The sequence below is a fragment of the Grammomys surdaster genome, unplaced genomic scaffold (genome assembly GCF_004785775.1).
Source record: "Grammomys surdaster isolate TR1022 unplaced genomic scaffold, NIH_TR_1.0 126091, whole genome shotgun sequence".
Lineage (NCBI taxonomy): Eukaryota > Metazoa > Chordata > Mammalia > Rodentia > Muridae > Grammomys > Grammomys surdaster.
The window spans coordinates 4,824,500-4,846,367 of NW_021620899.1; the positions used below are offsets into that span (position 1 = coordinate 4,824,500).

The 21,868-nt window shown below is 42.7% G+C and overlaps 1 protein-coding gene across 3 annotated transcripts in view; it reads left to right on the forward strand.

The window, feature by feature from the left end:
- Nucleotides 1-21,868, forward strand: part of Tmem106b (transmembrane protein 106B) — a 42,656-nt gene that overhangs the window by 6,980 nt on the left and 13,808 nt on the right. The window contains exons 1-3 of one of the 3 annotated variants that reach the window (XM_028755944.1): nucleotides 19,905-20,034; nucleotides 20,202-20,308; nucleotides 21,618-21,839. In XM_028755944.1, coding sequence (XP_028611777.1) covers nucleotides 21,620-21,839 — 220 coding nt within the window. In that variant the 5' untranslated portion in view covers nucleotides 19,905-20,034; nucleotides 20,202-20,308; nucleotides 21,618-21,619. Of the gene's footprint in view, nucleotides 1-19,904; nucleotides 20,035-20,201; nucleotides 20,309-21,617; nucleotides 21,840-21,868 lie in introns of those variants that run through there. The other 2 variants (XM_028755945.1, XM_028755946.1) reach the window with 2 other exon arrangements.

Sequence of the window (21,868 nt, forward strand, 5' to 3'; positions counted from 1 at the left end):
GAGAAGAGAAGAGAAGAGAAGAGAAGAGAAGAGAAGAGAAGAGAAGAGAAGAGAAGAGAAGAGAAGAGAAGAGAAGAGAAGAGAAGAGAAGAGAAGAGGCCGGCCATGAGCACATGGAGATGGGGGAAGGGAAGGGGAAGCTAGAGGCAAGAGATCAAGAGATCAAGAGAGAGAGGAGGGGGCCAAGCAGCCCCTTTTTATAGTGAGCCAGGCCCACCTGGCTGTTGCCAGGTAACTGTGGGGAGGAGCATACGTGGATGTTGACAGGTAACTGTGGAGGTTGAGTTTAGACAGAATACTAACACATGTATCCTGAGCTTCCCGAGCTCAAGGAATGATTTTGATCTTCAGTAGGAAATATGTCAGTATTTCTGGCCCTGAGTTAACCACAGTACTCTGTTCTTGGGCTGACTCTTACTTTATATTATTGCTCAGACATTTTACCTTGATCTGAAACTCTTTCTCTTTGTCTAGGACTTCTCACTCTGCCTAACAGATTATCTCTTCTGATCTTTAATATGAACTATATTGCCTAATTGTGGAAAACGATAGTACTTTTCCTAAGCTTCTGGATTCGCTGAATTACCCAGATGAACACATAAAAGTTACTCATCTTTCTCTACCTTCTCAGATGGGTCTGCTAGTGCTTATCTGAACTGTTATATTTTGAGAACACATCGTGTCAGCCCACCAGAACTGTTCACTCAGACACAATTTGTAGCCAATGGGAAGTCTTTAGCCCAGCTATGAGAACCACACCCAGCAGACTGAGGTGTCTTTTGCCCAGCTATGAGAACCATACCCAGCAGACTGAGGTGTTTTTTGGTTTACACCTACAAAAACACCAGTCCCAACATCTTGCTTGATAGCTTCAGTGGGCAGGGCTTCACGGAAGAAAGCAGTCAAACAGAAATTATGGTAAGCATTTAGCTGGAGGGGATTCTGCACAAACAGGCTTAGGTAAATCAGCTAGCTAACCGGACCTTTGGTTCCTAGAATAAAGTTGGGTAATTTTCCATGGGATTCTCCAACTAAGAGATCAAATTCTAGTTAAACTTCAAAAGGTCTTGGCAACCATACAAGGAGAAACCTTTGCACTGTCTTATCCTGTTGTGCATTCCTTCTACTACTAGAATTTCAACTTAAAGAATACAATCCAGTTTACTTTTTGGTAAACATCCAGTTTATTTTTTGGTAAACAACAACAACAACAAAATCTTATATATGAGCTATCCCATATTACAAGAGAGCTGGAAGGTTCTAATTGCTTCACATTTTTATTGTGTCTTTTCTATGTTTAGATAGGGTTCTACACACAAATGCTACTTCCCACTGTAGCAGCTGCCTAGGTTCAGTATACTAACATATTCTATAGGTTTACGACTTAGGAGCAATACAGACTATCATGCAGCGTAGATGTGTAGCAGTCTGTCTTGTTAGGTTTTCTTAGTGCATACTATTATGTCTATAAAAAAAATCAAAGTTGCAACTGACACTTCTCCAACTATCCCCATCATTAAGTGAATCGTTATTACTTAGTAACTGGGTTATCTCGTTTGAGCGTCTTCTGATTCTCTGGTTTAGCTATGGTTTCATTTTAAACTGTTCCTCACAAATGCATGTGTTCCAGATGTAGTCCTCAACTGATGTCATTATTTTGGAAATGGATAGGAACCTTAGATACTAGACTCTAGATAGAGGATGTAGGTCACTAAGTCACTAGGAGTATGACCTTGAAGATTGACCCGATCTTATCTCCTTCCTTTTTAAAAATTTTTCTCTGTTTCCTTGTCACCATTTAGGCAGCCACAATTGCTGCACGGCACCTTTCCCACCATGATGTTTGGCCTCACCTAGCCCTGAGATCACACTAGCATAGCCTGAAATAAAGCAAGGCAAAACAAAACAAAACAAACAAAACAAAACAAAAAAACACAACTTTTTTAGTCTGTTTTCTTCAGGTATTTTCCCACAATAATAAAAGACTAATACAATAAGGAATATCTTAATCAAGATGCTAACTTGATTATTATTGGCCTAAGAAGAACTCTTCCAGATAGCTTTGAATTTATACAATTTTCAATGTTCAAAACAAACAGGGGTATGTTTTGAGTATAGCCATTGTGGTAGTTTGAATGAGAAACATTGGCATATTCTTGTGTATTTAAACATTTGCCTCCCAGTTGGTAACAGTGCTCTGAGTGCCTACAGAAACTTGAAGCGGTAGACACTTGCTGGAGAGGGCAGGCTCTGAGGACTTATAATCTCACCCTGTATCCTATTCTCCAATTCTGTGTGTGGAAAAACATGGATCGGTGAGCTTCCTGCTCTAGCTGTCTGATTCCATGCCTTACCCTTCAGCCCCATTGTAGGCTCTCTTTCTGAAACAATAAGCCAATATAAATTCTTTCTTCTGTAAGTTGTGCTTGGTAATTGTTTGATATCACTACATGAAAGTAACCAATACAGAATCTGCTAGCAAGAGTGCAGTTATTACTATGAAGAACCTCACCATGTTTTTATTTGTTATGCTTTAGAAAAAACATTTGAGGAATATAGGATGCTTTGGAAGTTAACTAGAAAAGCAATTGGATATTATAAAGAGAAATTAATGGACCAGTCTAGTAGGAGCTTGGAAGTCTATAATCGGTCTAAGGATCAAACCATAGGTGTGAACTATGATAAAACAAGGCCATGTGAAACTACTGCTTTAAACTTATAATGAACATACAGAATGAAACATTGCTTTGAACTTAATATCAACAACCTTTTGTTTCTCCAATTTTGTGTAACATTTTATCTATGAGGATATTTTCTAAGCACTTTTGTCTATATGAAGGCCAGAGAAAAGAAATAAAGATGATGATTTGGCTTGGGGAGCTCTGCCCCATCCATTCATCTATCCATCCAAATATATGTCTGTTTGTTTTTATGTACTTACATAGGTATATTTATATGTATGTAAGCATTCATGAACACTTGTGAAGTTGATTGAGACAGATGGGCCTGGCCAGAGTGTGAGTGTATAAATATATATGTGTATGTGCATATTTGCCTGTGTAAAGGATGTTAATTCTTTTCTTTTTCCTCTCTGGTTCACAAAGAGTTAACCAGACTGATCAGTGAGGGCCAGAGAAGGAACCCCTTTCTTAAGCCACAGGTGTTAATTCAACGGAAACCATTAGCTTCTGGCCCCAGGATAAAGGAAAGTAATGCTAAGCAACCTTTACATTTGCAAAAACAAGTCTTGCCCCTCACCTTCTACTATTGCTCCACCCCACCCCTTGGTTCCCTTCTGGAGAGGATTCAGCCCCTGTAAGGTCACGTGCCAGAACATGAAGGGACATCCTGGTTATTAGAAGTTACTAGGCTGGACCTAGAAGTGAGAAATTTAAACTGGTTAGAGACATACAGGTCTGCACTGAAAAAAAATTTCAGTTTTCACCAATGATTGCCTGAGGGAAGGAGAATGTGTCCATCAGGACCCAGGAAAACAGCAGCAGAGTGAGTTCTCCAGTCTGAATGGCTTTCTGGTGAACTAAAAGCAGGGTGAACCAAGGGAAAAGGCCATCACTACAATATGACTCTGAGCAGAGATTACTTTGAACTTTGACAAAGAGCAACACCCAGGATTACATCTCAAGTCCTTTCTCTTTTTGTGCTTAAATTAGTTTCTATTTTCTACAATGGCTGCTAGCAATCTGTTATACATGTGCAATGAGATATTACAGTACACAGGGAAGCTTGCACAGTTCGAGTTTCCCACCTTCCAGTTGCAGTTTCAGATTTGATGTTTCATGAAATGAAACAAATGTAATAAAGCTTCTAAGTAGATATTTTTTAAAAATTACTTTGAACTGTGGGACTAAACATGGGAAAGTGATCAGGAACTCTCAGCATGGCTCCCTTGAAACAATGTTTTACATGTTAATTTAAATTAATTAATTTCCATTTATCTGATTGAGAAATCATTCAGATGACGTGTATCTTTATATTTATAGAATAATAATGTCACCCTGGCATACAGTCTGGATGACTTGTATTTGAAAACTGCTCTCCTCTCCTCAAGAAGAACCCGCTGTTGAGGTGCCTGTAAGGGCTTAGACTTGAAAATACAATGATAAGTAAGATGATTCTTGATTTTGAGACAAAAAATATGAGTTACAAATAGAAGTAACCACAAATATATTTGCCAAAGATTCAGCTCTTGGTGGTTAAAAATTATCCCTGTTGCTTTTCTGCAAATGTCCACAGTAAATTATGATGTCTTCATGGAGTGTAATAAAAAATTTATGACAATATATAGCCTTAAAGGGTGATATATGTTGAGGTCTACCCGACCACCAGCATAGCTGTTAGTATTCTGTCTAAAGTCCACCTCCACAGTCACTTGGCAACAGCCAGGTATGCTTCTCCCCACAGTTACCTGGCAACAGGCAGGTAGCCCTGCCCATTATAAAAGGGGCTGCCTGCCCCCTCCTCACTCTCTTGCTCTCTTGGTCCCTTGACCCTGCGCCTGCAGGTTTGCTGTCCCCTCTCCCCTCCCCCCTTCCCTTCCCCCTCTCTCCACGTGGTCATGATCAGCCTCTACCTCTACTCCTCTCTTTCTCCTCTGCTCTCTCTCTCCTGTTCCCTATCTCCTGAATAAACCTCCCCACGTGGAACCGGCTGGTCTGCTGTGATCTGTCCAAGCTGAGCCTGACAACATTTCAATAGCTGTAGCCATTTTATTTCATGCCTTCCAGCTATTTCATAGTGTTGCTGTAGTAAGCCTGCCAGCCACTGACACAGAAAAATAACTTGTCTCAGAGCAAAGTGATGCTGCTCACATATCCTGTTATGTTCTGGGTATTCTGAATGAGGTTTGTTAATCTGATTGTACATTGGTTTTGTTGTTGTTGTTCTTTTTTTAAATAGTCATTCCAAGTACCCATGAAATATATGGTTACAGGAAGTCCCTCACCCTCCCAAAAGGCATCCCTACTCCTAAGAGGAGGATGGCAAAGTCCATGCCCTGAGTCCACAAAGGGGAAGGGGACAGCATTGCTTCTGTGTAAATTATGTACTGCAATTTTTTTTAAATCTTTCACCTTAATACTTCATTTTTGTTTTTAATTTCTGAATGGTCAGCCATCGTGACCCCCCCCCCCCCTCCCCTTAACTTGATTATGAAGGCTTTGGTCTCCCTGAGAGTGGGTTGAGGTGTTGAGGCAGCCAGGGTTGGCTTGTACATTGACTTGAGACCATTTTAATAAAAGTGCACACCTTACAAACAAACAAACAAAAAAGAAATCCCACAAAGCTTTATATAAGACCCATCAAGTAAAAGGTCAGTATAAACTGTTTAAATTATTTTGAAACAGAGCTGACCACCAGACAACACTCACTACACCTGTGTATGAGCTCATTGTGGGTTTTGTGTGTGTGTGTGTGTTTTCCTTTATAAATCTGCCCTGAGACATGTTTGCTGTCTTAGCTCAGATAACTCTGAGCTGTGTCCCTGATCCAATCAGTATTAGGTTGTGCTTTCAATGAACCATCCTTCTCTGACTGAGATCAATGTTTGTATGGTTTGTAGCGCTACCCTCAGACCTCGCTACTCTCAGACCAACAATATATCTTAATTCTTTATTTGGAAAAAGAAATCCATTATTCCCAGTTTAAAAATATATTCATGCCACAGTAGTGAATAATGTATGCCTTTCTGATTTCTAGTTCTACAATTTGATAGCAATGTGATTATACACAAATTATATAACCTGGATTCTTCTATCATATTTCTTTCCTTCTGTGCATGTGTATAAGTATGGAGGGTCGTGTGTATGGAAACTTGGGACAATACAGGGTTTCTTGTTCAAACATTCTCTACAGTAGCTATAATAAGATAGGGTCTCTCACTGAGTCTGGACCTCACTGATTTGCCAAGGCTATTGAGCACCCTTGATCCTTTGGTCTCTGCTTTCCCAGATCGCAGATACCGACCTCTAGTTCCAAATATTTTACGTGAGTTCTGACGAACTGAACTAGGTTCTTCATACTTATGAAACAACCATTTTACAGACTGAGTGATCCCTCCAATCTTTTTTTTTAATTTTAAAAAATATTTATTTATTTATTTATTTATTTATTTAATGTATACGAATACACTGTTGCTATCTTCAGACACACCAGAAGAGGGCATTGGATCCTGTTATAGATGGTTGTGAGCCACCATGTCATGTCGTTGCAGGTGAATTGAACTCAGGACCTTTGGAAGAGCAGTCAGTGCTCTTACCTGCTGAGTCGTCTCTCCAGTCCCGCCTCCAACCTTTAGTTTTCTCTGTTTAAAATAAATTTGAGATAATAATAGAATGTAATCCAAAGGCTCCCCACAGAAATTAAAGAGATGAACTAAAACATTTCATATACTGCATGGCACAACAAATTTATTTGTTAAACATTACCTATTTTGTAATATTTTTTTTCACTAACTGATTATGACAAATACTCCATAAAAGATGAAAATCAATAAAGTTAGTCATGGCTTTAAACATTTTTACTACATACAAAGAAATTTGACTCTATAGGTTTGAAGTAATGTAGATGTAAGTGGGGATATACAGAAGATTCTTTTGCTAAAAAGGTTGTTTGGGGATGTGAACCAAAGGTTAAAAGAGATGAAGTGTTTGCAGAATTTAACAAAAGGATATTGAAAAGAGAGGAAACAACAAAGTTGTAGTCACAGAACCAAGAATTTGCTACCAGTGAATGTGGGGCTAATGGCCACAGGGAATGATACTTTTGTTATGTTATCTGGGAAACTAACCAGCCACAAACACTCCAGTCTTTTAAGTCCTAATTTTCCATTACAGAAGGTTAAGTAAAATAAGCCACACTCAAAAGGACAAAAAGCACATGCTTGGTATACACAGAGTTTAAGTTTAATATGGCATGCGTGCCTGTGCGGGGCGCGCGCGTAGTGGTCTCGCCGGCAAAAACATACACACACGCACACACACATACACACCAGAATCCTTCCGTAGAAACACGTTTATTCCCATAAACCAAAATGGTGGTAGAAGACCCCTCCCAGCCCTGGGAAAAACCCTTATATACCCTAGAGCGGCGTAATCATCTCTGATTGGCCGTAAACTCGTAGCGCGCCAAACGCCGTGGGATGGGCTTAGCCTTGGCGGGCTTTACATGGCACATGCGCACTTTATTTGTTTACTAGGAAGAATTATGGCTGACAGCGCCACCTAGCGATGGCGGACTTTGCCAGCTCTGCCGCGGCTCCTAACATCTGCCCCTTTTTTTTTTGTTTTTAAAAGCAGAGGGTGGTAAAGGTCCCTGGGAAGGTTACGTAACTCCCATATTTGGGGGTCTCACGGCGGGTCTGAGTCTCTTTAGAGGGCGGTGCTCAAACTCTTACCCGTCACGGGGTCAGCCTCCCCACCCGAGGCTGCCCTGTCTTAGGTGGCCGAGACTTATCCGTCCACTCCGTTATTGACTTACCAGACCTTCTATCCGTGGAACGAACACCTTAGTGGGCAGGGACTGTGTACAGAAATGTTTGAGGCTTTACAGGGTGTCTTTACCAGAAGCCCTTGGGTACAGCGGCTGAGGAATCTGTCTACTGGCTATTTCTTTTTTGTTTTGTTAACCAGGCACTGGTCAATGTCCCGTGTCTAGGCTGACTGACATTTCTCCCCAGCCAGCACCAAAGAATGGTGAGCTCTCTGGCTAGGCTACGAGGGTCGCGCACCCACACCTGGCATTCTCAGAATGTGCGCCCCAGGTTGTGGCCACTCGTAATGCCTGTCACCGGGTAATATCACCATTCGTGGTATACCTCTGGCATATGAGATCAGCTTATTCCCGTCGTTGGGATCAATTGACAGCCGGCCTGGAGACAAAAGGATGGAGTTATCTAACTGACTGCCCTTGGCCTGTCTAGTATGGTACCAGTTATGACTCAAACCCAAGGCCTGATCAAGCAAATTCCATCTTGGGGGAATAAGCGATCAAAGAACCAACAGTTTAAGACCGTCTCCCTTACCCTACCAGGTGCAATGGAAACAAGTCCTCCGGGTGCAAGGGCTAAGGGGAACAGAAAGAGATGCAAACACCCATCCCTGTGCAATGGAGTCATCTCCTAGGGGTGCAAGGGCTGTTTGTCTCAAAATTCAGGTACCACAGCTATACAGACAAGAATCAGCCAGGCCAAGACTCCTCACTGACCCAGTGTAAAGGGCAAATGTTCTGGGGTGCAACGCTGATGGCCTAACATTTAGCACCACTACTCGTGGGGGGGAGACTGCTTATAATTGAGGCAGTGATAACCACACTGCAGGGGAAGCCCCTAGTACTTTGGAAGCGCCTGTGCAAAAATAGCCTTGTCAAGATTATGTTGAGCTCTGAGTTTGCAAACCAACCAAAGATGAATACTAATCCGCAACTAGGGTAAACCAAACAGGCCTACTCCCACCCACTTAAAAAAGGGAAGAAAAGGAAAGGAGGACAGTCCCTCAGTCAGGGACAGATCCACGTGCGTCGAGTTGATGTTCACCACAGCTGCTCTCAATTTTCTGAGTGTCTCACTGAAGTTTTCTGAGCAGTTTCCTGTAAGATACTGAAACAATTTTCTGGACAGATTAGTTACACGAGTAAAGTTTTTATACTGTACACTGGTGATGTAAAGTGTACCCAGTTTTCTCTCACATCTCAATTGGGCTAGTTGAAAGAGGATATCTAATCTCTCTCTCATTAAATCAAGGCGTTGATTAAGGATGATTAGCCCGCCTTTTAGTAGGGTACTGGCGGAGGTTTGAAGGTTAACAGTCTCTGCCACCGTGGCTGACAATTGGGGGTAGTGCCCACCTGAACAGAAGTTGACATAGCAATCTCAGTGGCAGTGGCGGTAACGACACTAATTAATATCGTTGTCACTATGGCTGGAGTTATACCAAAATCTCTTTTTTGTCTAAATAATGACAAAGTGGAAGGAGTCTCCACGGGGATGGGAACCCATCGCGTGACTCTGGCAACCATAGTGCGAGTGAATCTTTAGAATTCCAACACTGGGACATCCAGCAGGTTTTATTGGGACAATTCTTAAAGGTGGAATTTGATAAAATAAACAAAAATACTAGGAACCTGTATCCCTTGGATCAGTACAAGGGCTATCAACAGAGCCTGGAGGGTCTGTCTGGGTGTCACTTTCCAGTATCGCGAGTCGCCTCGTCAGCCGCTCTGGTAGCCAAAATGGATTGTCTTCTTCCTGTGGAAACACACAGACCGCTCCCCTGGCTCTTAATAAAACAATATCTGGGCCCTTCCATTGTCCGGTCAAAATATCCTTCCATTTCACCATCTCTTTCGGCCTCTCAGGCTCTAAACAGTGACGGTCAGCAGCTGAATGGCCCTGACTGTCCAGATTTAAAATATTGAGGGTAAAAAGTGCTATAGAGACGGTGACTCGTGGCACTGAGGGTAGAGTCTCCTCGACTCCTCCCTTTTGTTTTATTAGATAAGACTTAAGAGTGCGATGAGCCCGTTCTATGATGCCTTGTCCTTGAGGGTTATAAGGGAGGCCTGTCAGATGGGTTACCTCCATTTGGCGACAAAACTGTCTAAACTTTTGAGAAGTGTACGATGGCCCATTGTCTGTCTTAAGAATTTTAGGCTTCCCCCAGGCACTCCATGCCTCAAGGCAGTGTTGAATAACATGTGCTGCCTTTTCTCCGGTCAACGGAGAAGCAAATATAATTCCAGAATAAGTGTCAATGGAAACATGTAAATATCGTAATTTGCCAAAGGTTGGGATGTGAGTAACATCCATTTGCCAAATCTGTAGTGGCCGAATTCCTCGTGGATTAATTCCTACATGAGGCACTGGTAAAAATTGACAGCAATTCTGACATTGAGTAACTATATCTCTAGCTTCCTTTCTAGTTATCTCAAACCGACGACGTAACGTCTCTGCTGTCACATGAAAGTTTTTATGAAAATTCTTGGCCAAATCTAATTTGGAAGATAAGGCGATAGCAACCAATTTTGTGGCTCGATCCGCTAGGTCATTCCCATGAGACATTGGGCCTGGTAGACCTGAGTGAGCCCTGATATGTGTAATAAAAACTGGGAATCTCCTATTAACTAAGGCGAATCGAATCTTTTGAAAAACTTTTACGAGTCTACTAGATGGTCTAATTAGCCCAGCCACTTCTAAGGCTTTAACTGCATTTACTACATAAAAGGAATCTGAAACAATATTTAAAGGGCCTGGAAAGGTTTCAAGAACCTCCAGAACTACCAAACATTCCACAACTTGAGGTGAGGTCTCATGATATTGTTTGGCAGTGACCTTATTATCAATTACATAAGCACCCACACCTGTCTTTGACCCATCTGTGTAAACTACCACTCCATCTGGGAGCGGCTTTTGAGATAAAACCTGTGGAAATACAATCGCTTGAGTTAAGGCAAACTGTAAAATGGGATGTTTAGGGTAGTGATTGTCTATTTGGCCATTAAAGGAGGTGACCAACACGGCCCAAACATCAGAGGTAGCAGATAATATTTGAACTTGATATGCAGTATAAGGCACTATTAAAACCTTAGGCTCCCTTCCAAAATGAGTGACAGCTGCTTTTAATCCCCGTAAGGCAAGCTGAGCAACCGCATCTGGATACCATTCAATAATCTTTGCAGGAGAGGCATTAGGATGAATCCATAATAAGGGTCCATCTTGCCATAATACGGCAGTTGGTAAACATCTGGTTTTAAAGACACACAGATTAAAAGTTTTGGTCTCATCAATGCGTTTTAGCTGAGCTTCCTGCAAGGCATCCTCCACCAATCGCAGGGCATGGTTTGCAGCCGGTGTTAACGCTCTTGGTGAGGAAATATGGGAATCTCCTTCCAGAATGTCAAACAAAGGTTTTAATTCAGCAGAGGGAATTTTCAAAAATGGTCTTAACCAATTTATATCACCTAATAACTTTTGAAAATCATTTAAGGTATGTAAATGATCTCTGCGAATTTCTAATTTTTGAGGAACTATTTTCTCAGGGTAAATAACTGTCCCTAAAAAGGAACCAATTTCTGAAATTTGAACCTTCTCTGTGGCAATATGCAGACCCCACTGTCTTTTTTTTTTTTTTTTTTTTTATTTTTTTTTTTTTGGTTTTTCGAGACAGGGTTTCTCTGTATAGCCCGGGATGTCCTGGAACTCACTCTGTAGACCAGGCTGGCCTCGAACTCAGAAATCCGCCTGCCTCTGCCTCCCGAGTGCTGGGATTAAAGGCGTGCGCCACCACCGCCCGGCCCCACTGTCTTAATGTAGCAATTAATAAAGGATATGAGTTCTGCAAAATGGTCAACTCTTTATGGCATATTAAAATATCGTCCATAAAATGAATCAAGAGTAGAGAAGGAAATTGTTTCTTAACAGGTTCAAGGGCCATTTGTACATACAGCTGACACATAGTAGGACTATTTGCCATGCCTTGAGGCAAAACTGTCCACTGATATCTTTTATCTGGCTCAAGGTGATTAACAGCAGGTAAGGTGAACGCGAATCTTTGCCTATCTTGCGGGTGTAGGGGAATGGAGAAAAAGCAATCCCAAATGTCTATAATTATTATCCTCCACTGCTTAGGTAAAGCAGAGAGCAGAGGCAGCCCTTGTTGTACTGAGCCAAACAGCTGCATCTGTTTATTAATGGCCCTTAGATCATGGAGAAGTCTCCATTTTCCTGATTTCTTTTTTATAACAAAGATAGGGGTATTCCAAGGAGAAGTAGAAGGTTCTAAATGACCAAGCTGTGCCTGTTCCTCAATCAGCCTTGTAGCAGCTTCCAATTTCTCAGAGGATAGGGGCCACTGAGGAACCCACACGGCTTCCTCTGTAAGCCAGGGTATGGGCAAGGAGCCCTCAGTGGCAACTAGGGAAAACCCAGACCTTGTCTCCCTGTATTACTTTCTTGTGAAATTGGGTTCAACCTTCCCTGTTCCTTTCTGCCAAGGCCTTTTCCTTCCGTATATCCCATTCTTTTCATAATATTAATAGCTTGTTGAGAGTACTTATTAGTTAGAGTCAGTCCCAGGTCTTGTAAAATGTCTCTTCCCCAGAGGTTAACGGGGAGAGGAAGCACATAAGGTATAAAGCTTCCTGTCTGACCCTCTGGCGTCTTCCAAGTCAAGGAGCGTGAACTGACGGTGGGGTTGGCCTCATATCCCAAACCTTGTAAGGAATGGGATGACTGTGTAACAGGCCACGTTTTTGGCCACCAGTTAGAGGAAATAATACTTTTATCAGCTCCTGTGTCTAAAATTCCTGTAAAGCTCTTCCCTTCTATTGTTAATTGTAAAGTGGGTCTGGTTTTGAGATCCACTACTAAATGAGCAAAGTCAGTTCCTGAAGAACCGAACCTATTGGCACCTCTTGGCGCCCCGGTGGATGGAAAACAATTATGTAAACTTGGAAGGATAACCAATTGAGCAATCCTGTCTCCAGGGGAGATAGAAAATATGCCTTGTGGGCAAGAACAGAGAACTTGAAGTTCTCCTGTATAATCTTGGTCTATGACACCAGGATGAACCACAAGCCCCTTCAGGGTAAGAGAGGAGCGGCCTATAATGAGTCCAACGCTTCCCTCAGGCAGGGGACCTTTAAAATCAACCGGGATAGGTTGCACACCCTCATGTGGCATTAATAAGAATTGGGAGATAGAGCGGAGGTCCAACCCTGCGGACCCTCTAGTAGCTCTGTAGTTAGAGATCTCCCCCGGTTGTAGGCTTGTGCCCCATATTTTTTGGGGCCCTGAGACATTGGGCCCGGATATTCGTTTTTTGAAATATTTTCATCTCTTTCTATAGGGGAGGGATCATGTTGAATAATCCTTCCCTGAATGTCCTTAACCGAACGACATTCATTGGCCCAATGATATCCCTTCCTGCATTTAGTACATAACCCAGGGGTTTTCTTTTGTATAGGAGTACGACATTCTCGTTTCAAATGACCCTGTTTACCACAATTATAACATACTTTACGGCCGCCAGGACCTGAGCGGCTCTGGCCCTGCAGGATAGCTGCTGCCAGGCCCGCGTTAGTCAGTGGGCCTCCAAGACCTAGGCAGACCTTTATCCAATCTGTCAGCCCTTTGTTTCTCCTAGGGGCAATAGCTGCCTTACATTCTGGTGAGGCATTTTCATATACTAATTGCTCAATCAATGGCTTGACTTGCTCTGGGTCTCCGAAAATTTTGCCTGCTGCTTCTGTCATTCTAGCAACAAATTCTGAGAAGGACTCCTGGGGGGCTTGTAATATTTTTGTTAAATTTCCTCCAGCCTCGCCCCTTTTTGAGAGGGCCTTCCATGCCTTAATTGCGGCGGCGGAAATCTGGCCATATGCTCCCCAATCATAGTTAGTCTGGTCAGCAACATACTGTCCTTGCCCTGTTAATAATTCGAAAGTCCACTGTCTCTGGTTGCCCTTTGCATTAGCATTGGCCTTTGCCTGTGCTTGAGAAGCATCGTGCCACAAGGCCTTCCATTCCATATACTGTCCCATATTAGGGAGGGCCGCTTTTACTGTGTTCTGCCAATCATTCGGAGTCATTGCCATAGTGGCAAATCTCTCAAGCTGCATAATTGTAAAATTAGCATCAACTCCATATTTGTTAACCGATTCAGCAAATTCTTTGATAGAAGCATACTCTACAGGCGCGTGGACACGGCCTCCTCCCGCGTCCTCAAACACTGGAAAAGCTTGTAACATTTTTCTTTTGTCTTCCTCTGAAAGGAAGGAGCTTGAGCCGCGTCCGTCCACATGAGGCGGAAGTGCGCCGGGAACATTAGGTTGGGAGGGCGCTACAGGCCGAGAGGCCGTCCGGCTTCTATCTCTCGTTTTCCCCTGCTTTAGATTTTGCGGCGGTAACTGTTTACCTATTTCTTCATCTGAGTCCTCTGAGGAAGTTATCCCCTCTGACTCAGAGGCATCACGCCCCAGCACTTCCTTTACCGGATAAAGAGATCTTTTTCTGAGGCTTCCTATCCTCCCGTCTCTCCCAAGAGCGTTCTTTCTCTCATCTCTCACTTCCTTGGACTGTGTGTCTTTGGAAGGGCCTTTTTCCTTAAATATATTTTTTCTTCCTTTTTCTTTCTGAATTCCTAAGCGCTTCTGTCCTGTCTCTGTCTCTGACATGCTGATTTGTACTATTCTCCGAACCCTCACGAAAACCAGGAGTAAAAAAAGTGATCCTGCTAGCACCATGGCGAAAGCCTCTAACGTTCCTGCCAACTGGGGAGGGAAGTGAATCAAATCAAATCGAAACATATCTTTCAGAGAACGTTACCCCGTCCTACGGTTCTGGATTCTCTCCACGCGTGGATGGCGAGCGGGGGTCTTCTGAATACGGTGCCGGCGATGGTAAATTCTCCCGGGTTTTTCGGCACCAAATGTGCGGGGCGTGCGCGTAGTGGTCTCGCCGGCAAAAACATACACACACGCACACACACATACACACCAGAATCCTTCCGTAGAAACACGTTTATTCCCATAAACCAAAATGGTGGTAGAAGACCCCTCCCAGCCCTGGGAAAAACCCTTATATACCCTAGAGCGGCGTAATCATCTCTGATTGGCCGTAAACTCGTAGCGCGCCAAACGCCGTGGGATGGGCTTAGCCTTGGCGGGCTTTACATGGCACATGCGCACTTTATTTGTTTACTAGGAAGAATTATGGCTGACAGCGCCACCTAGCGATGGCGGACTTTGCCAGCTCTGCCGCGGCTCCTAACACGTGCCTCTTTAAAAACAAGTAAATTCAGTTTCCTAATGTTACCCAACCAGCTTGAAACTTAAAAGTATAGGGCAGGCTGTGCCAGACTTGCATATTAACAATAAACCATATACTTCAGAACATTTGAGAGAGTAAATTATTTATGAATTATTTGTCTGCTTATAAGTTTTAGCAACAAATTCCTAAGGAAATGACATTTGCAATTTGGCTGCCAGCTGTTATTATGTGGGTGACTCCTGTTGTGTAGTTTTAATAAACCACACTTAATCCATCTAGGGGCTCGGCATTGGCAGTCTTGCCCACCCCTACTGCTAGCACTATATGACTCACTTGACCTGGTTCCCGAGGCTAGCTTGCTAAGCTAACCAAGCCAGTTTAACCTGAAATGCCTGGAAATACCACTTGTATTTCTCAGGCCATCCACTTCCTGTGGCTGGCCCACTGGATGTCAGCTATTGCTCACTCAGCTCCCCTTAGCCCCATGAAATGAAAACTCTAGAGACTTATACCAGCCAGATTTATAACAGTAAATCTCCAACCCCAAAATACCCGTTCAAAGAACACACAACTCAGTTAATATAAATACAAGCTGCACCCCTAGATTGGGCAAATATACCCTACACTACTCTATTGCCCAACTATGAAATCCATAGCTACTTGCAGCTGCTCCAGGCCACGTGGGTCTGCTCCATCTTCACCTTTTTCCTCTATTTTCTTCTTCTGTCCTCCATCCCATCTTCTGTCTCTTCCTTCTCTTCCTCCTTCTCTCCCTTCTCTAAAACTTTCAGCTCCGCCTTTTCTTCCATTGCCCAATCACAGGCTCTAGCCTTTATTTGACTAATTAAGATTCTGACATCACCTGAGTAGGCGATCTACTCCTCACAGAAAATACAAACAGCAAGACTCCCATTCAAGGAAATTATGAGAAACATGGAAGGAACAAGCATGCTTTGAAGATTTAACTTAGCATGAAGGAATACCTTATTTCAACACCTGTGAAAATTTTGACCAGATCATAAACTTCTGTTCAGTTATCTCACACTATTAAAAACATTGCTCTTAATATCTAATAGTATGTAGACTGACACAGATCTCAGACTTTAAAAAAGAATGCTGGCATTTTCCAAAAATTTTTCTTTTAAACTGTGTTTTAATGATTAAAGAAGAATTCAAGAAAATCTGTCTAGCTTTCAATATCTTTAAAATATTTCACTGTTTACACATGTTTGTCATAATATTTAATAGCTGCTATAGTTACAACCTTTTAATTATTGCTATCTCAATTCTAAAATTAATAAGCATATGTATAAAGAATGGTATTTTCTTTATTTTCTAGGCTGTTTACCTACTTTGTGGCTTAGTTCATCCTCAGGCAAGCTGCTGTCTGAGGCAATAACACTAAATTCACAGGAATTGTCTTCTGGAGATTCACAATTACTCAAATTCTAATAATGTGGATAAAGTCTGTGCTAAAATGATACTATTAATAGAGAAAATACTGTGTAAAAATATCCTTAGAAATCCCTTTAAGTAAGGCCTTATTTTGCATTGAAGAATAATACAGGTCAGAGTATGGAAATAGGCACTAATTCAACATTGTATACAATAAAATATTTATTTTAAAGCCTCTAAAAAGGAAACTGGTGGATATTGCCATCCCCTGTCCAAAAACTACAGTCTAAGTAAGAGTTTGGAAATTGTTACCCTGATATCACACCAACTTCCTCTTAGCTCTGAGTCATTATAATCTCCATGGAAAGAGTTGACACCTGACACCCAAGGTAGTGTAGAGGGCAAACACAATTTACTGCTGAAGAGGGTGAGGTATTCCACCTACTGAGCATGAACAAAGGTCAAGAGGCCATTGTGGAGGAAAGCTTCCTCAGGGATTAGGGTGACAATGTCCAGAGACCTTGTGCTGATCTACATGCTCAGGAAAACTTTGTCTGGAATAGCTTCTGGAATGGTGTTTCCAACTCTTAAGGTGTGTGTGTACATGAGTGTCTTAGTTAGTCTTGTTACTGCTGTGAACAGACACCATGACCAAGGCAACTCTTATAAGGACAACATTTAATTGGAGCTGGCTTACAGGTTCAGAGGTTCAGTCCATTATCACTAAGGCAGAACTTGGCAGCTTCCAGGCAGGCATGCTGAGAGCTCTACATCTTCATCTGAAGGCTGCTAGCAGAATACTGGCTTCCAGGCAGCTAGGATGAGGGACCTATAACCCATACCTACAGTGACACACCAACTTCCACAGTGCTACACCTACTAATAGTGCCACTCCCTGGAGCATATACAAACCATTAAATCTTACTTCCTGGACCCATAGGCTCGTCCAAATATATGAGTCTATGGGGGTCATACCTAAACATAGCATAATAAAACCATCACAATGGGTGAGGGTTTTACTGAGGCACAATACAAGAATTATATAGAAAGGCAGGTGAAATTATTCTGGAGTATAGCTGAAGTCTTTCACCAGCTTAGAGTTAAGGGTTCCAGCACAATTAACATTCACTGTGATGTTGCAAACATAGAAACAATAATCATTTATAAACTGTAAAAATAACAACAAAAACAAAACATTTAAAAGGAGTGCATAAGAGTTCCTTGGATATTCTCATTCCTTGATATTTTATGGAGTTCTTACAAACAAGACTTTTCTTTTAGGTAAAGATATCTTAATTTTCTGCATTCCTAGGTTGCTTTATATTGTCAATTGTAATCCTACTCAAGATGCCTCAGGAGCTCCCCCTCTAATCCCATTTCAATTCCTTAATGAGCCTTTAAAGATAACTGCAACCCGCCCGGAAATGTGTGGCTACTGTAAAGACAATGAAGTGTCTTCTCTCCTGAGAAGCCCACTACCATGGTCTCAGATGAGATTTACACACTCTCTGAGTCTCTATCATTTTTATTAAAGTCTATGCTTAAAATATCTGTGTAAATGCCTTTTAATACACTTCAAGTGGGCTTCACATTGGATCTTATGGAAGGGAAGGAAGACTGTTCTAACAGCCAGTTTTAGGGCAGCTAATGCATGCAACACAAGGAACTACATCTCAAAAGCAATCAGTTTACCAAGTGCGCTGCTGCTGTGATTTAATCTGGTAGTCAGTTTCTGTGACTGGTTGTAGTGGTTTGAATAAGAATAGCCTCCCCACCCTGTGTTTGAAGGTTTGGCCTTTAGGGAAGAGTACTATTAGGAGGTGTGACCTTAGATGGGTGTGGCTTTGCTGGAGGAGGTGCAGACTAGGGAGTGGGCTTTGAGGTCTAAGGATCAGATTTACTTACTGCACTCTGCAGACCCTGATGCAGAACTCTCAGCTACTCCAGCACGACGTCTTCCTGCATGCTGCAATGTTTCCCACCATGAAGATAATGTACTAAACCTCCAAAACTGTGAGCCAGTGCCAAATAAATGTTTTCTAAGAGTTGCCATGGTCATGGTCTAGTTCACACTAATAGAAACCCTCAGACACTGGTCACACACTGCACACAACTTTACTTCAGAATTCTCGTTATGATTTAGGATGAATTCCACACAGTGAAATTTCTGGACCTAAGGGGGTGAATGTTTTAAATAGTCTTGAAGCCTGCTGCCTATGTAGGTGGAAAACACACTGCTCTCATCTCAAAAGAACTAAGAGTTTAATCTGGAGCCAAATATGAGAGACCACGGCCTGAAAACAAAGACCCAGGCTATCCCAAATACCATGCCCCAACGTGATAACAATTTCATGAAACTTTTATACCCATGGGAGAAGATGGTCATAAACCAAGATACTTGCCAAACACAGACGATTCAGTTTAGAAGAGTGAGGCAAAATTGGGAGCTCCTCTCCCAGTCTGGTTGCTTATCTCCAGCAAAGAGAGAACAACACAATTAACGGATGCTTACCCCTTCCTAGTCATAAATCTGTTAATTTTCTAGGAATTTCACCAGAAACCCCATTTATAGGGAAATTATTAGGCTCCTTTAGCAACTGCATCGGTTCTTGGTTTCAATTTTATCACATTATAATTCTATCCAGGAATCTTTTTCTGTTTTTGTTTTTTCGAGACAGGGTTTCTCTGTATAGCCCTGGCTATCCTGGAACTCACTCTGTAGACCAGGCTGGCCTCAAACTCAGAAATCCTCCTGCCTCTGCCTCTCAAATGCTGGGATTAAAGGTGTGCGCCACCACCGCCCGGCTCCAGGAATATTTTGAGCCACTTAATATATATTGATTTTCAGGAAGACAGAAAAGAAAAAAGTCGATAACAACCTTTGAATATAACACCTGAGAGCCACTAAAATGAGCCACATTATTAACTCACTGGACAATGAGGTGGGTGGGGACATCCTCAGGACGCTCCTTTAACAACTCACACGGTCATGAGCATTGGGGTACAACTCTTACTGCACAGAATAATGTGAACTTCAGTACAAAATCAAAACCAGAGTAAACCAAGGCGGGTGTGTGTGGCGGTGTTTTCCCAGTGACAGAAATTTCTAAATGAAAACTCAGTAACAAAACGCGTGCAACTCTGCCAGAAATGTGCACCAACCGGCTCATCCTAACCCCAGGGAGGAAGTCTTATGGCTGCAAATCTAGCTTTGGGAACAAGGCCGCTCAAAACTGCGACGGTGCACATTCCTCCCCTTTAGAAAAGAAATCAGCCTGATGGAGGGGGAAAGGAAAACCGATTATTCGTAAGCCAGGCGCAATTTCTACTATTTCTAAACTTTCCAGTCTAGAAGACAGGTCACAAAACTAGCAAGCCTTCAGCCGAGCAACTTCCCTTCAGGGTGGAAAAAAAATCTGGGTTAGGGCGCATGCGTAGTGTTCCCATTTCAGGGTCCCAGCCCCTCCGTCCAGGGGCGAACTGCGCAGGCGCAGGCGCAGACTCCCCGGGTACCCGGCTCAGCTGATGCAGTTGTTGTCCTACCCCTCCCCCGCACCTCTCCCGGCTGCACTCAGGCCGGCGCTCGGCCCCGCCCCGGGACCGGGGACACGGTGACCCCGTCCTGCGGCCCGCCAGCGCCGGAGCATCCCGGGACCGCGCAGCACTCCGCTTGCCGGTGAGCGACCCGGGCCGTGGGGCCCACGTTCCCTGCCCGAGCGGTGAGGAAGGCCGCGGCGAGCCGGGTGCAGGGCTGTCCCCGCCGCGGGCCTTGGCTTGGATCCCGGGGCGGCTCGGGCGGCGCCAAGGCCCTTGATCTGAGCGGCCGAGTGGCTCTGGGGCTGGACAGTTCTAGTTGCAAGGTGGGTCGGATGTTAATTTCTTCCTGGGGGTTGGTTGGTTTGTGGTGCCCTTTGAAAGGCGCTCGTTTCCGTCCCTCTTGAGCCCCTCAGAACTAATCCCACGTCTGTACAAAAACAAGTGACACATCGCAGTTGCACGCGATGCTGAATTTATTTTTTCCCCCCAGTTTCTAGAGCACCTGAAAACTGTTTAGAATTCACAAGACCGCGATTTAAACATTGAGAGCCTGGGGAGGAGACGAAGGGGATCTAGCACTCCTTTTAAAAACCTCAAGTAAGTTTCCAAAGTGACAGTGGTTACACTTGTCAGTAGCCTTAAGAAAAGCTAAACAAGAAGGCCGGGATCAAAGTAACTGCTTACTCTGGTGTTTACCCAAAACTACTTTCAGCAGAATATCTCAAGGTTACTGTGGTCTGAGACCAGACCCACTTAGCTCTGCCCCCAGCCTTTTGCCATAAAGGCTCCCATTGCTAGGACACAGTTTCCACCCCTGTGTTGACACCACGTGTTTGTCTTAGGGCAGCTGATTCTAAACCACCCAGTGTACTCCACAGCTTCCAAGGTCACAATCTAAGAAAACAGTACTGATTAAAATTCACCCCTGTGCACCTGTGGCTGGCAATCGTTGGCTTGGCTCTGATGGGCTGTCATTGAGCCACATTAAGATACTATGTGTTTGGAAGTCACAGTCATTGATATTTCTGAGCTATGGTAGACAATGTGACCATAGAACTTCCGAAAGTATTTTTATCCATATTTTTTACCCGTTTTGTGTGTGACTCAAGTTTTTAAATTTAATATTGCAGTCTGCACCATGAGTGAGTTCAACAAACAGGATTCAAATTTTGAAAAGCAGATATGAATTTCCTTCATACGGGGTGACCCGAATTACTTAGTATCATTGTATTTATTAAGTGAAAAAAATTATTAAATTAAAAATAGTATCTGTGATTGTGTAGTTCATATCTAGAATCTGATAAGTGATATAACCATGGGAGACATGGAATCGCACCATTTAAAATTTTTGTTTGCCTTTTTTATTATTTTTTTCCTCAGAATATCAGCATGTTATAGTATGTGACTTTTCATGTTCTTCCCAGTCATGTACTTACAGGGTTTTATTGACAAAGTGACTAAAGCGTATGAATTTAAGTGAGTGAAATGAGTCACTTTGAAATTAGCTGGCTATATACATATCTGTTGTAATAAGCCAACAATTTCACCTTTAATGCCAACTGGTTTATAGTCAAAATATGTTTTTCTCTAAAAAAAAAAAGACTAAAAGCATATTTCTGTTCTGAAAACCCTAAGAAGGCCTAGTGTCTCTATCCGCACTGTAGACTTTTGCCAACTCTTACCATTTTAAACATTGTTACAAGTCTTACAGAATTTCATTTCATAATGTTTCCTTATAGAAGTACTTTCTGGATGCTAGAAAATGGCTTCCTTGTATCAAACATTACTTTGTTGACTATAATTTAATCCTACAGGTAATTTGCACTCACCTAACCCTGTAAATACCGTAGAGTCTGAGAGTATTTTTCCCCATGGAGTGTACTGTCAGATTTTTCCTTTTCCTTAGACATGGGGAAGTCTCTTTCTCACTTACCTTTGCACTCAAATAAAGAAGATGGTTATGACGGGGTCACGTCGACAGACAGTATGAGGAACGGATTGGTTAGCAGTGAAGTGCACAATGAAGACGGAAGAAACGGAGACGTCTCTCAGTTTCCATATGTGGAATTTACTGGACGAGATAGTGTCACTTGTCCCACTTGCCAAGGAACAGGAAGGATTCCTAGGGGTACGTGATGGCTGTCCTCTTAAAGAAGG